Genomic DNA, 12,965 nt, shown 5'->3' with positions numbered 1-12,965 from the left:
AAAAAAAAAAAAAAGGCTGTAATAAGTGCTGTTAGGTGGTGGAGAAACATGCACAGACACTTCAACAGGTAGTGATGCAAATTAGAAACCCTTTTCCTGTCTAATACTTCTTTAGTTGGGAGAGAAAAGGCCTAACACAGTGGGTTTTGTTTAGGTCTAAAGTAGAAAGAATCTTAGAAGCAGCCACACACAACTGCAGTACATTCTTCTGCAGATATTCAACCTAAAACGTACAGAGCTTGTTTGTGGATATGAAAATGAAACACTTTGAAACTACTGTCTAAAACTACATTGATGCTATAAAGATGCCCATATCTCATTCATGCTTTCAAAACCATCCTTTTTCAAACATCTGAATACTGTAATGTCACATGTGTTATGTCTGGAAGTTATGTTTGCGCTGCATTTCACAGCTAAACCATACAATAAAACTCCAGGTGTGAATGCTTTTCCTTTTTTAAGTAAAATAGTCAGTGGAAATAACAATTCAATTATTTTCCTGCAATGTTTGTCCCTGGTTGTGGGCTGAAAAAGTTACTGGTTTGACTACTTTCATGGTGAGATGCTTGCACATCCATCTGGCCTCTCTCTCCACAAGAATTGCATTTAATGTGCAAAAACAAAAGAGGAAAGAAAAGGTGTGAAAACAACAGGAACATGCTCTCTTTGAACCCATTCGCTCAGGGGATGGGCGAGGGGAAACAGACGAGACAACTCAAGAGCTGCCACAGGTGTCATGTTTGCAATGTGGTGAGCTAGTTTGCATACATATGAGCAATACTGAGAGTGCAATAAATGATTTATGAAATGGTTAGTGAAAATGAATTACGATGAGATTTTACACTGATATCCAATGTATAAATAGTATCAGGGTTTGTTTTGATAAGGCAATAAAAGGTGCCTTGAGGACTCATTTTTATATTCTGTGTATTTAGCGTCCGTGAGGTCTAATACATGTGTTGAGTGTATTTTTTCTTTCTTAAAACGTTAGCAAAGTATTTAAAGCCCAGCATTACTCACAGCCATGTCTGCCATGTTGCATTGTTCTTCCCTGTCTTTGCTGGCATATTGCTTTGTAACTGTTGATCAGTGGAATAGCGCGACCATTGGGAGGATGGTGTGGTGTCACCTGCTTACATGTTCGTCCTGCACAACATAAACAAAACACCCATAGAAACACAGCTCAGTGGTCTACAGGCCACAGAATATACCCATTAAACAATATGTAGACGTTTCATTCATTAGTTCCACAATTTTTTCATTCGTTCAGATTACACACTGAAGTCTATAAACAAGTTTATATCAAATGTGTGAGTTGCTGCTGTGTTAGTCTTTCAGGACATACTGTTCCAATGCATCTCTGCACACCCCAACAGCAAACCTCAGTTGTTCCTAGAAATTGGTTTCCAAGGTAATAAAAGTAGACAGCGTGACCACAGGATATTCATGTCACTGCTGTTAGTACTTGAATCTGTATCATACTGTATTTACTTATTGACATAATGGCAACAATGTTTTTAGATCAATGTGTATTGCAGATATTTTTGTCTTGTTTGTTGTGCAGCATTTATGGTCATCCTTTATCTATTAATTGCTCAACTGTAATTACATTGCTTTTAATATGGTGGCTAAACAGGCTCCTAAACTATACTAATGGCCTCTTTGAATATGTGCTAGCTTCTGTGTTAGTGTTACTACTGAAGTGGCAGTTCCATATGTTGTCTGCCGAGTCCTTTTTCCTCCTTTGTCATTGGGAATTGATGCCATGGGGTTAAAAGAGTTGTTTTATCTAATCCAAATGTGCAGTTCAGAAAGTTATTTAATTCAGCTTCCACATCTCTATTGAATGCTATATTAAAAAATAACATTAAATGCAACACATGATAGTACTATAAAGCATGGCCTGAGCAGACACTTAGAGACACATTAGAGAAATAAAAAATAAAAAGGAGAGTTAATTAATGCAATTAATCTGGTCAAATGGCACGAAGAGGGTCTCTAATGTGGTTTATAAAGGAAGTTGAAGAGCCTATCTGAAGAAAAAAAAAAGTCTAAAATTATAGTCCAAAATACACCTGAAAGTAAAATGTTCTGCACGCTTTTGTTCAATGACTAGAATAAATGCAGATGTTTTCCTAATCTAATGAACATACAATAATGTCACAACATTAATGCACACAACATATTTTACAAAGTCAGCACTAAGCATGATGCACTTAAAATTATGAAAACTGTATTTGTATAGCACCTTTAAAAACAATGGTTTACAAAGTGCTTTGACAGTGGAAACTGTGATATCATGAGAGGCTACACGGCTCTCGGCGGGACAGTTCAGCAGTGCAGACACAAAGTTAGATGTAACAAAGTTTTAATAGTTCTTGGGATTAACACAAAATGATAAGCCAAGTTCAAAAAGGTAACTCAGGATAATGGTTGCTCTTGCAACAGTCCAAACTTAAACATGTCTCTTCAAACCAAAAATCATAAACCTGATTCCCTCAGGTAAATCTCTTCTTGAAAAACAGGTCTTCAGCCTACTTTTAGACAGCGTCGCAGCCCGTGGCCTATCTTCGGTAGAACTCTCTCAGTCTTCAGGTAGTATTCCAGTCTTCAGGTAAGTATTCCGTCTTTCAATCCTTCCATGGAAAGTGCCGCTTCGATCCTCTGTAGATCCTCTGAGAGCACAACTTGAGCTTGTCTCCCAAACAACACTCCTCACCAACTGTGTCTCTGGGCTTTAAGCTGCCCTTCAGCTCATCAGGCCCTGATTGGTCTCAGGTTGTTGGGATCCGGTGCTTGAGGGGTGGAGTTCCCAACCCACCACAGATGGTCAAAGCTGCCCGTGACTGCAGCCATCTCAGGGGTACGTAGCGGCCCTCCAGAACGCAGCCTCTCGTGACATCACACATCCCCCCCCTCGAGACCGACGTCCTCGTCGGGGTGAAGGAGGCGAAGAAGGCGTCGCGCCGGGAAAGGGCATCCGCATTGCCGTGGCTCTTGCCCGCCCTGTGCACAACAGAGAAGTTAAACGCCTGTAGGCTCAAGAACCATCTGGTAACCCTACTGTTAGTCTCCCTGTTCCTGGCCATCCACTGTAGAGGGGCATGGTCGGACACCACCGTAAACCGTCGTCCCAGGAGGTAGAACCGCAGGGATTCCAGGGCCCAGGTAACCGCGAGGCACTCCTTCTCCACAGTGGAATAGTTCTTCTCCCTTGGCAGTAGCTTCCTGCTGAGGTAGAGAACGGGATGTTCCTCACCGTTATGCGCCTGGGCAAGAACAGCCCCCAGACCCACCTCCGAAGCATCCGCCTGTACAATGAAGTCCTTCCGAAGTCCGGCGCCACCAGGATGGACCGAAACACAGAACTTGTTTCAGGTCGATGAAGGCCGCTTCCGCCGGATTCCACCTCACCATCCAGAGTGGCGGTTCGTCGTCAACTCTTTAGAGGTGCAGCAATGGGTAGCAAGCCGTTATAAACCGTCTATAATAGCCGGCTAAGCCCAAAAACGACCTCACCTGCTTCTTGTTGATGGCCGGGCCAGTCCTGTATGGCCCTCAACTTGGCTTCCTGAGGCTGACCAACCCCCGCCCGATGGTGTACCCCAGGTAGTTTGTCTCACTGAAGGCCAGCCTCGACTTCTCTGGGTTTGCCGTGAGCCCTGCTTCCCTGAGTGAATCCACCACTGCCTGTACTCGGGGTAAGTGACTGGCCCAGTCGGGACTTTGTATGACCACATCGTCCAAATATGCTGCTGCGTACCTTTTGTGGGGAGCGAGGACTCGATCCATCAGCCGCTGGAACGTAGCCGGCGCTCCGTGGAGACCAAACGGGAGCCGGGTGTACTGGTAAAGCCCCCCTGGCGTGGCAAAGGCCGTCTTCTCCTTTGACGCCGGGGTCAGGGGCACCTGCCAGTATCCTTTGGTGAGGTCAAGGGTGGTTAGGAAGCGTGCATGTCCCAATGAATCTATTAAGTCATCCACCCTAGGCATGGGATATGCATCAAACTCAGACACCTCATTTACTTTCCGAAAGTCATTGCAAAACCGTGCCGAGCCGTCCGGCTTGGGAACCAGTACGATGGGGCTTGCCCAGGCACTATTGGACTCTTCGATCACCCCTAGTTTCAGCATCTTCCTTACCTCCTCTTGTATAACCGCTTTGCGAGCCTCCGGCACGCGGTAAGGGCGCTGGTTCACCGTTTTGCCAGGCATGGTGCGGATTTCATGTTGAACCACCTCCGTTCCCAGGTAGGGAGAAGAACATCTCTGTTGCGTTCCACCACTCCAGGGCCTCTGCCGTTGTTGCGGGGACAGGCTTGGACCAACCTGAACCTCTTCTCTCCCTGGTTCCTTGGTCTCTGTGGGGGGTAGACAACTGAACAACGCCTCCCTGGCGTGCCACTGTTTTAAAAGGTTGACATGATATATCTGCTCCGGCTTTCTTTTATCTGGTTGCCTCACCTTGTAGTTTACGTCTCCCACCCGTTCAATGACCTCGTAGGGCCCCTGCCAGGTGGCCAGGAATTTGCACTCCACGGTGGGCACCAGGACCAGCACTCGGTCCCCGGGCTTAAACTCTCTGGGTTGAGCAGATCTGTTGTAGGAGGCTTGCTGTTGCCGTTGAGCAGCCTCCATGTGTTCACGCATCATGGGATAGATAGCCTTCATTCTCTCTCTCATAGCCCCAACATGCTCGATCAGGGTCCGCTGGCGGCACGGTTGCTCCTCCCAGGCCTCCTTGGCAATGTCCAGCAGTCCTCGGGGCCTGTAAGATAGCAAGAGCTCAAAGGGTGAAAAACCAGTAGACGACTGAGGCACCTCTCTCACCGCAAACAGGAGGTACGGTAGCAGCTGATCCCAGTTGCGCCCGTCTTCCCCGATCGCCTTCCGCAGCATGGATTTTAGGGTTTTGTTAAAACGTTCGACGAGCCCGTCTGTCTGGGGGTGGTAGACCGACGTTCTCAGCTGCTTGATTTTCAGCAGAGTACAGAGTTCTTTCATAACCTTGGACATGAATGGACTCCCTTGGTCTGTCAATATCTCCTTCGGGAGCCCCAGACTCGTTGACAGAAGGAATAGCTCCTTGGCAATCTGTTTGGACGTAGCCTTCCTCAGCGGGATGGCCTCAGGATCGGGTTGCATAGTCCAGGATGACCAGAATGTACTGATGTCCCCTGGCACTCTTCGGTAAGGGTCCAACGTGTCCATTCCTACCCTCTCGAACGGGTCTCGATAATGGGTAAGGAAGAGCGGGTTTCTATATGTGGGCTTTTGTGCCACCCTCTGGCACTCAGGGCAACTCCGACAGTAGTTCTCTATCTCTTTGTGCACCCCTGGCCAAAAGAAGCGTCGCAAGATCCTTTCTCGTTCTCTCCCACCCCTAGGTGGCCCCTAGCGGGTGTGTGTGGCTAGGTTGAGCACGGTGGTCTCCGTGTGGGCTGTGGTACGAGGAGCTGTTCCTGCCCTCGCCATCTTTCTGTCCCACCTGATACACCAACCCCCGTTTACTGCAAAATGGGGGTAGGTAGGGCTTGTCCTATCCCCTATACCACTCCCTCTATCACCTGCACATCTCAAGGCATTTGCAAGTGGGATCTTGAACTGGGCGGTACCATACTGGCCTGTGAGAGGGGGAAGCTCTGGGTGCCTGGGCGTCTCCTCACTAGCTTGGAGCGCTTCCTGGACCATGTTCTCTTCCTCCGTGTCTGGACCAGACTCCGAATCAGCCGGGCACCTGCCATCCCTGCAAGAACACAGGCTGGTGTGGGGGGTTCTGAGGGTTGTGTTTGCGTTCTCTCTGAGTACGTCCTGCCTCTCCGCTTCCGGGGTACTCGGCCGTCTCTCCTGTTTCTCCTCCACAGCGGAGAAAGGCGGGCCATCTCGTCCAATTAGGACCGGAACGGGGTAGGGAATCAACCACTCCCGCTGTCGTGTGGCGGTTTCCCCTGGTGGTGGTCATTGTGAGTCGTGGTGGGTGTCTCTGGTGTCTCCATGGACCACGGTAACCGGAGGACTTTCCCTGAAGTCCGACCCATGGGTCCACCAATCCTTGTGTACCAGGTGTCCGGCTACCGAATCTAGCAGAGCTTCTACATCATGGTGATTCACCGTCACCGGGCGGTGGGGGGTCGTCCTGGGCGTCATCCATGACTCCCACGACAAAGCAAAAAGGTGGGTGGGTGGTGCCTGGAGGTCCCGCCGTGGGCATAGGTTCATCCACCGGTTCCCCACACTGCCAGGGAGGGTGTCCCATCTCCCCACACCATAACACTGGCGCGTTTTGCTCTCCCGGAGTCCTCTTCCTGGGCCGGCGGGGGTCGGCTCTCCCTGGAGCCTGGACAGCTCCTAAAGTGCTGGTTGGGTCCCTTGGGTTTCGTTGGACAGCCTCCTCCCATCTGTGGCGTGGACGCACCTGTTGCCCCTTCCGGGAAGCCTGAAGCATCTCTGTCTTGGCTTGGTATCTTCCACGGCTTCCACAGTCAGGTCCGCTGTAGTCAAGGCCTGTTGGCTGATGAGTCGTTTCGCCTCATAAGGCAGGGCCCTTAAGTATTTTGTCCACCACAACGGCCTCCACTACTGCAGCGTGCCGTACTCTTCTCCGGTACCAGCCATCTCCGCGTGATCCGGACAAGTTCGTGCATCTGGGCACGAGGAGGCTGGTTGGTTGAAGATCCAGCTGTGGAACCGCTGGGCCATGCCGAACTTGGTGATCCACTTCTGCTGAGGATCTCCCCTTTATGGCATCGTAGTCGGCGCCCGGTCGGACCCAGGTCCCGACAGCATTCAGCGACTCCCCCGACAGAAAGGGGGCTAGCAGTCCAACCCACTGTACCTTGGGCCACGCTTCCCTAGTGGCTGTGGCTTCAAAGGCGTACAGATACGCCTCAACGTCATCTGAGGCCCCCATCTTAGATATAAAGTCACTCGCTCTTATTGGGCGGTCCTTACAAACAGCCAACTGTCTCTGCAATTGTAGTTCCTCCGCCTTCAGGAGGTTGGCTCTCCTTTGCTCCTCCAGGAGAGCCATGTTCGCTTGCGTCTGGGCTTGCTGGCCGGCCACCAGGGCTTCCAACACGGCCTCCATCTTTTTTCTCTGGGAGGGGTTTATGGCCAATTCGGAAAACCGGGATATCAAACGTCGGTTCCTTCTCTGACATCACTGTTAGCGTCTGAACGTGCCTGCATTCTCCACCATATGTGATATCATGAGAGCTCACGGCTCTCGGCGGGACAGTTCAGCAGTGCAAGGACACAAGTTAGAGTGTACACAGGTTTTTAATATGTTCTTGGGATTACACCAATGATAAGCCAAGTTCAAAAAGGTACTCAGGATAATGGTTGCTCTTGCCAGTCCAAACTTAAACAATGTCTCTCAAACCAAATCATAAACCTGATTCCTCAGATAATCTCTTCTTGAAAAACAGGTCTTCAGCCTTACTTTTAGACAGCGTCGCAGCCCGTGGCCTATCTGTCGGTAAGAACTCTCTCAGCTTCAGGTAAGTATTCCAGTCTTCAGGTAAGTATTCCGTCTTTCAATCCTTCCCATGGAAAGTGCCGCTTCATCCTCTGTAGATCCTCTGAGAGCACAACTTGAGCTTGTCTCCCAAACAACACTCCTCACCAACTGGTCCTGGGCTTTAAGCTGCCCTTCAGCTCATCAGGCCCTGATTGGTCTCAGTGTGTGTTGGGATGCCGGGTGCTTGAGGGGTGGAGTTCCCACTCCCCCAGCAGATGGTGCCAAAGCTGCCCGTGACTGCAGCCATCTCAGGGTACTAGCGCCCTCCAGAACGCAGCCTCTCGTGACATCACAAAACAAAAGCACATAATCCATACATAAAAATTCTCTTCAATGCCAACATATTTTGAAATGAAACTTATGCAGTCAATGTACATTCATGAAATGTTATTCATCAGTTTCTATGGAAAGTGCATCAGCCTACTCAACTTCAGTGACATTTCATATGCATGGGTGTAAAGTCCCTTCATTAACACAAGACATCCAGAACTCAAATTATTCAGTGTTTCAATAAATAAAGTAAAATAATTGTTTTTGTCAACGTGAGGTTTAAATCCCAATTACTCTTTATTACTACAACAGTTTCTCTAATTTTCTCTAAAACATGGAACCCTCATGGTTTGTTTCCTCATTGTAAAAATGCTGTATGTTTTTTCTTATGCGTGAGTAGAGGTGGGGTTTTTGTCTCATCTCTGTGTGCTTCCTCTGTGGTGGCCCCATAGATGTTGTCATTAGGGATACTGGATCACTAGAGCTAATTTCTGCTAACCTTGTGAACCTGCTCACTGAGGAGACTACAATATCAAAGGATTACAATTTGGTGAGTTATTACCTTAAGTCTTATTTTTTAGATATAGCATATATCTAGGGATATTTTAACATATATACATTTAGTTGTTATTTGAGAATTTCAATTCACATCTATGAATCAATGCATGTACTACTTACATATTTTTTTGTGTATGTGATCTTTACCTTATTAACTAATTACTGATAAACACAAATGAAATATTGAATGTGGGTTTTCTTATATCTTTGTTCACCCCTTTTGCTGTTTGTTCTCACAACTTTAGGTCACAGTATGAGACAATAGACTGTGATGTGCAATAAGACAATGATGAAGCTACAGTCAAATTAGGGGAATTTTGCAAATTTTGAATCGTTCACTGTGACCAAATGATAATTTATATAAACAGTTAACAATGCCAATTTACATTATGATTAATATTTTGGTGCATCAAGGCTCTTAACTTGCTGAAAACTCTAAAACTGAGAATATACATGCTTCCTCTTGGACATTTACATAAATTTGTCTTCCACATTTGCGAGCATGAAGCAATTCTGTACTTACCCTAGTGCAGTATGACTGAAATGGTACCTCTTAACCATACAAAGCCCAGCATTGTAACACCAGTCAAGAAAATGTATGGTGGTATTTCGTGCTTATATTTAAAATACAACAAGAGTAGCTAAAAGTTCTTTCACATTCAGATTATTTTAACGTGACGGTGACCTATCAGTCCAGAGGGAACAGAATGACTACTTTTGTCAAAGACAAAGGGTTAGAGTTGCTCTAATGTACTTCTTTTCTACTCTCCCAGAAAGTCGATAGCACAGATACAACTTGTCCAGAATAGTGCTTTGAGAATTTTAACAAGGCTTAAATAAAAAACAATAATAAGATAATTGTCTTTTTTATGTTCACTCATGTTCAAGATTATGTTTCTGCAAACAGACTCTTTTACTGAAATGCTTATCATGGTGACTAATTAAATGTGGTCTGATTCTGTCTTGTTTGTTCATTTATAGTATTGCACAGATCATTTAATTGAACTGTGAGAAAAGTGCTTTAAAAAACAGATACAGCAGTTGGACAGATTTGTGTAAAGCTACACAGCAGCCCCATGTGGTTGAAAAAGACTATGCTTGTAAAATACTCAAACCCAATTGATGTAAATATTTGAAATTTCTTGTCTTCTTTTTCTGCAGAGTTTACTGATGGAGGAATTAAAATGGAACGGGAACCTTGATGACCTTTATGAATTATCTGTGAACTACTCTGATGATAATTACAGTTGTTGTGAGGGGGGTAATGTGTGCAACCTAGAAGAGGGCATGCATTTTGAGGCGATGTTCATCCCAGTTCTGTACTCTGTGGCATTTGTTGTGGGTGTCCTGGGGAACGGAGTGCTGCTGGGAGTTCTGGTTCAGAGCAGGAGGACCTGGAGTGTGACAGACACCTTCATTCTCCATCTGGGTGTGGCAGATGTCCTGCTGCTGGTGACACTACCCCTCTGGGCTGCACAGTCCGCTCAACATACAGGATGGACCTTTGGCACCCCTCTCTGTAAGATCACTGGAGCTGTTTTTACGGTAAGAGGTGTGAGCAGGAAAGGTGCACCAAAACTTCATAAAAGTGCATGATTTACAGTGGTTGCAAAATGACTTTTCACTTGTCTATGATTTTTTTGTATCCTCAGATCAACTTCTACTGTGGGATCTTTCTGCTGGCTTGCATCAGTCTGGACCGGTACCTGTCTATCGTCCATGCCACCCAGATGTATTCCCGCAGAAAGCCCTGGGTCGTTCAGGTCAGCTGCTTGGTAGTGTGGCTCTTCTCCCTGCTCCTCTCGATCCCAGACTGGATCTTTCTGGATGCAGTGAAGGATGACAGACGACGAAAAACAGAGTGCATTCCCAACTACTTTGCCTTCAACTCTGAGTCAGTATCTGACTGGAGGCTGGCATCACGCCTGCTCTACCACACGGTGGGTTTCCTGCTGCCTTCAGCTGTCTTGATCTTCTGCTACTCCTGCATCTTGCGGCGGCTGCGGTGTGGCTCCCAGGGCCTCCAAAAGCAGAAAGCTTTTAAGGTCATTGTGGCTGTGGTGGTGGTTTTCTTTCTCTGCTGGACGCCATACAACATCACACTCATGATGGACACTCTTCATTCCAACAACACCAGCGGGGGCTGCGGAGTCAGAACAATTCTGGAGAAAGCCAAGATAGTCACCTCCTCCATCGGTTACCTCCACTGCAGCCTCAATCCCATCCTGTATGCCTTTGTGGGTGTGAAGTTCCGGCGTCAGCTCCTGGACATCCTGAGGTCTCTGGGCTGCAAGCTTAAGACAACGGCTAAAGTGAAATCTGTTGGTACCAGCAGGAGAAGCTCCATTTGGTCCGAGTCTGCTGATACCTCCAACTCCATTGCTATCTGAGACACAAACATATCAACAACCACAAGTACAAGCTTACAAAATTTACTTAAACTGACAGAAAGACAGAGACATGAGCAGCTAAGTGTAAAATGTGTTTCTGTAATCGTGTTTTGTTATTTAAAAGGTGCTCTATGCGATGTTGGGTGACGTTACTTCTTGTTGATATTTTCAACAACAAAAAAATAGCTTGCCCCTCCCTCTTCCTCATCCCGTCCCCTCCCCCTCCATTCTGTGCTTCCCCACACTAACCTCCCCACCCCCAAATCGTTCTGGTTGTTTATTGGCTGGAACACTGTTTGTGTATGCTTCGTAGTGCAGGTGGGCACAGTTTACTTTTGTTGCCGTTTGTAGACCCTGGGCTGTCTAGAGAGACTGCGTTTTTTGGGAACAGGCAGCTTGCGGATAGTGAGGAGATTTTGTTGCTATATAAGACAACAAATGGTCTAGCCTAAAACACATGTGACATCGCTTAGAGCACCTTTAACAGTGCATTTGTCACTTAACATAAAAATAACTATTGTACAAAAATAATGTCTATCTGGGAGTTTTCCTCTACTTGTAGGCAGCAGATCTATTTTTCTTGTAGCAAAAATAGTACAAACATTTCCTTTTTCTGACTGCAAATCCATATTGTATTTTAACATGCAATACTGCAGTATTAATACTAGAGCTACTGTTTTAGATACATAACTTTATACATAACTTTTAAGTTACATTTTATACCACAGTTAAACTCTTTTGCATTATGTTTTTTATACATGGATTGTTTACAAACCAAATAACATGTTATTTTCTTTAATCATAACCAGCGTATTCTCAACATTGTTGTAACAGGAACCCTTAAAGGCCAATTCTGAGATTATTTAAAGAATGTCTAAACATGTGAGAAAAGTATATACCTTGTAGAGTAGAGAAGGCTTTGAAACTCCTGTTGGACCATAATGTAAATTTGTAAAAAATTAAAACTGAGGTAAAATAAATTAGATTTTTGTTAGATAGTTAAAACATTTTACAGTTTGGTTGGTGGCTAGTAAAAAAAAGTTTTTAAAAAAAAGTACAAAAAAAAACCTCTAATCTTTTCACTTTAATGTTTATTTGACAAGTTGTTCCTTCAATAAAATTAAGAAAACAATCGTGTGTTTACTTGCATCTGTCATTCCAATTAACATCTTTGATAAATACTGTATGTTGTTCAGGAACATGTTATGACTCAAGGTGACGAGATTTGTTTTAAAGTAAGTTTTAATTACAATTGTTGATCATAATTTGTATTGTTATATATTCCTTTAACACTAAGGGGTGATACATTCAAAACTTTTTTTCCCAGTGAATTCTTACAAAAACCAAGCATACATATACTTCAGATAAAAGTCAATTATATAATTTTTTTTTTTATTGGTTAGTACAGTTATTGTACATCTTTCGGAGTAACTCATCTATCAGGCCCTCATCTAAAAGCACCATTCTCACTCAAGAAGTGGGCTCCACTATCAAAGGTTCTAGTGACCTTTGGAAAATTACATAGGGAGAGGAATTAATTGATTATGGATTAAATCATAATCACAATTATTTAACATTGTCTTTTGGAAAGATGTTGCAAATATTTGTGATCCAAAATCGTAATCATGATAAAAATGTTGATTAGTTGCACAGCCCTATATGTCCCTTCACTTGATGTCCATTTATCCTGGTTGTCTCTACCAGGACACTGTTACACACACTGCTGATGTTGTGATTCATCAGGGACAGGAGTAGGCCCTGGTAATGCCACCTGGCATTCTCTCTTTTAAGTTATATTAAATGGATGAATGGGTGCAAATTTTACTACGTACCCACATCAGCCCCAATCAGCACAGAATCATTCTTATATTGGGAATGGAAGACATAACTTAAACATAACACCTGGTGTGTACTGCCCTGTGAATCCAGAGTTCTCGTGAGAACACAATTTGAATTTGCTCAGCTCTGGTATTCAATAATAACGTTCATTAACTATGCCCTTGTGGTCGAGCTGCACCATTCATATTGGTGTATCTGATACAGGCGGGCCGGAGGTGAAAACAGATGACGACAGTTTAATCTACCAGTTAGCTTTGCAGGTAGCTATGCTAAGGGGCTCTGGATACATCAACCAATGTATCACTGTGATTGGTCATAGTGCGGAACAATTCGTGTAGTGAGATTTTCAAATGCACGAATAGTGCTGCCCCTCAAGTTAGTTAGTATAT

At 45.2% G+C, this 12,965-nt stretch overlaps 1 protein-coding gene across 1 annotated transcript; it reads left to right on the top strand.

The window, feature by feature from the left end:
* Positions 1-8,030: 8,030 nt before the first annotated feature.
* On the top strand, positions 8,031-11,619 carry cxcr3.1 (chemokine (C-X-C motif) receptor 3, tandem duplicate 1). The gene is made up of 3 exons (XM_032518762.1): positions 8,031-8,339; positions 9,509-9,892; positions 10,000-11,619. The coding sequence occupies exons 2-3, from the start codon at positions 9,518-9,520 to the stop codon at positions 10,735-10,737; spliced, it is 1,113 nt and encodes a 370-aa protein (XP_032374653.1). The 5' UTR covers positions 8,031-8,339; positions 9,509-9,517; the 3' UTR covers positions 10,738-11,619.
* The last annotated feature ends 1,346 nt before the right edge of the window (positions 11,620-12,965 follow it).

The sequence above is a fragment of the Etheostoma spectabile genome, chromosome 6 (assembly GCF_008692095.1).
Source record: "Etheostoma spectabile isolate EspeVRDwgs_2016 chromosome 6, UIUC_Espe_1.0, whole genome shotgun sequence".
Classification (NCBI taxonomy): Eukaryota; Metazoa; Chordata; class Actinopteri; order Perciformes; family Percidae; genus Etheostoma; species Etheostoma spectabile.
The sequence above is the reverse complement of the archived record's forward strand: the minus strand, read 5'-3'. Positions and strand labels throughout refer to the sequence as shown.

Excerpts from the sequence above, each read along its gene's own strand:
- cxcr3.1 (XM_032518762.1), top strand. The coding sequence starts at position 9,518 with ATGGAGGAATTAAAATGGAACGGGAACCTTGATGACCTTTATGAATTA. Across the intron at positions 9,893-9,999 it reads TCACTGGAGCTGTTTTTACG|ATCAACTTCTACTGTGGGAT; the intron begins GTAAGAGGTGTG and ends TTGTATCCTCAG.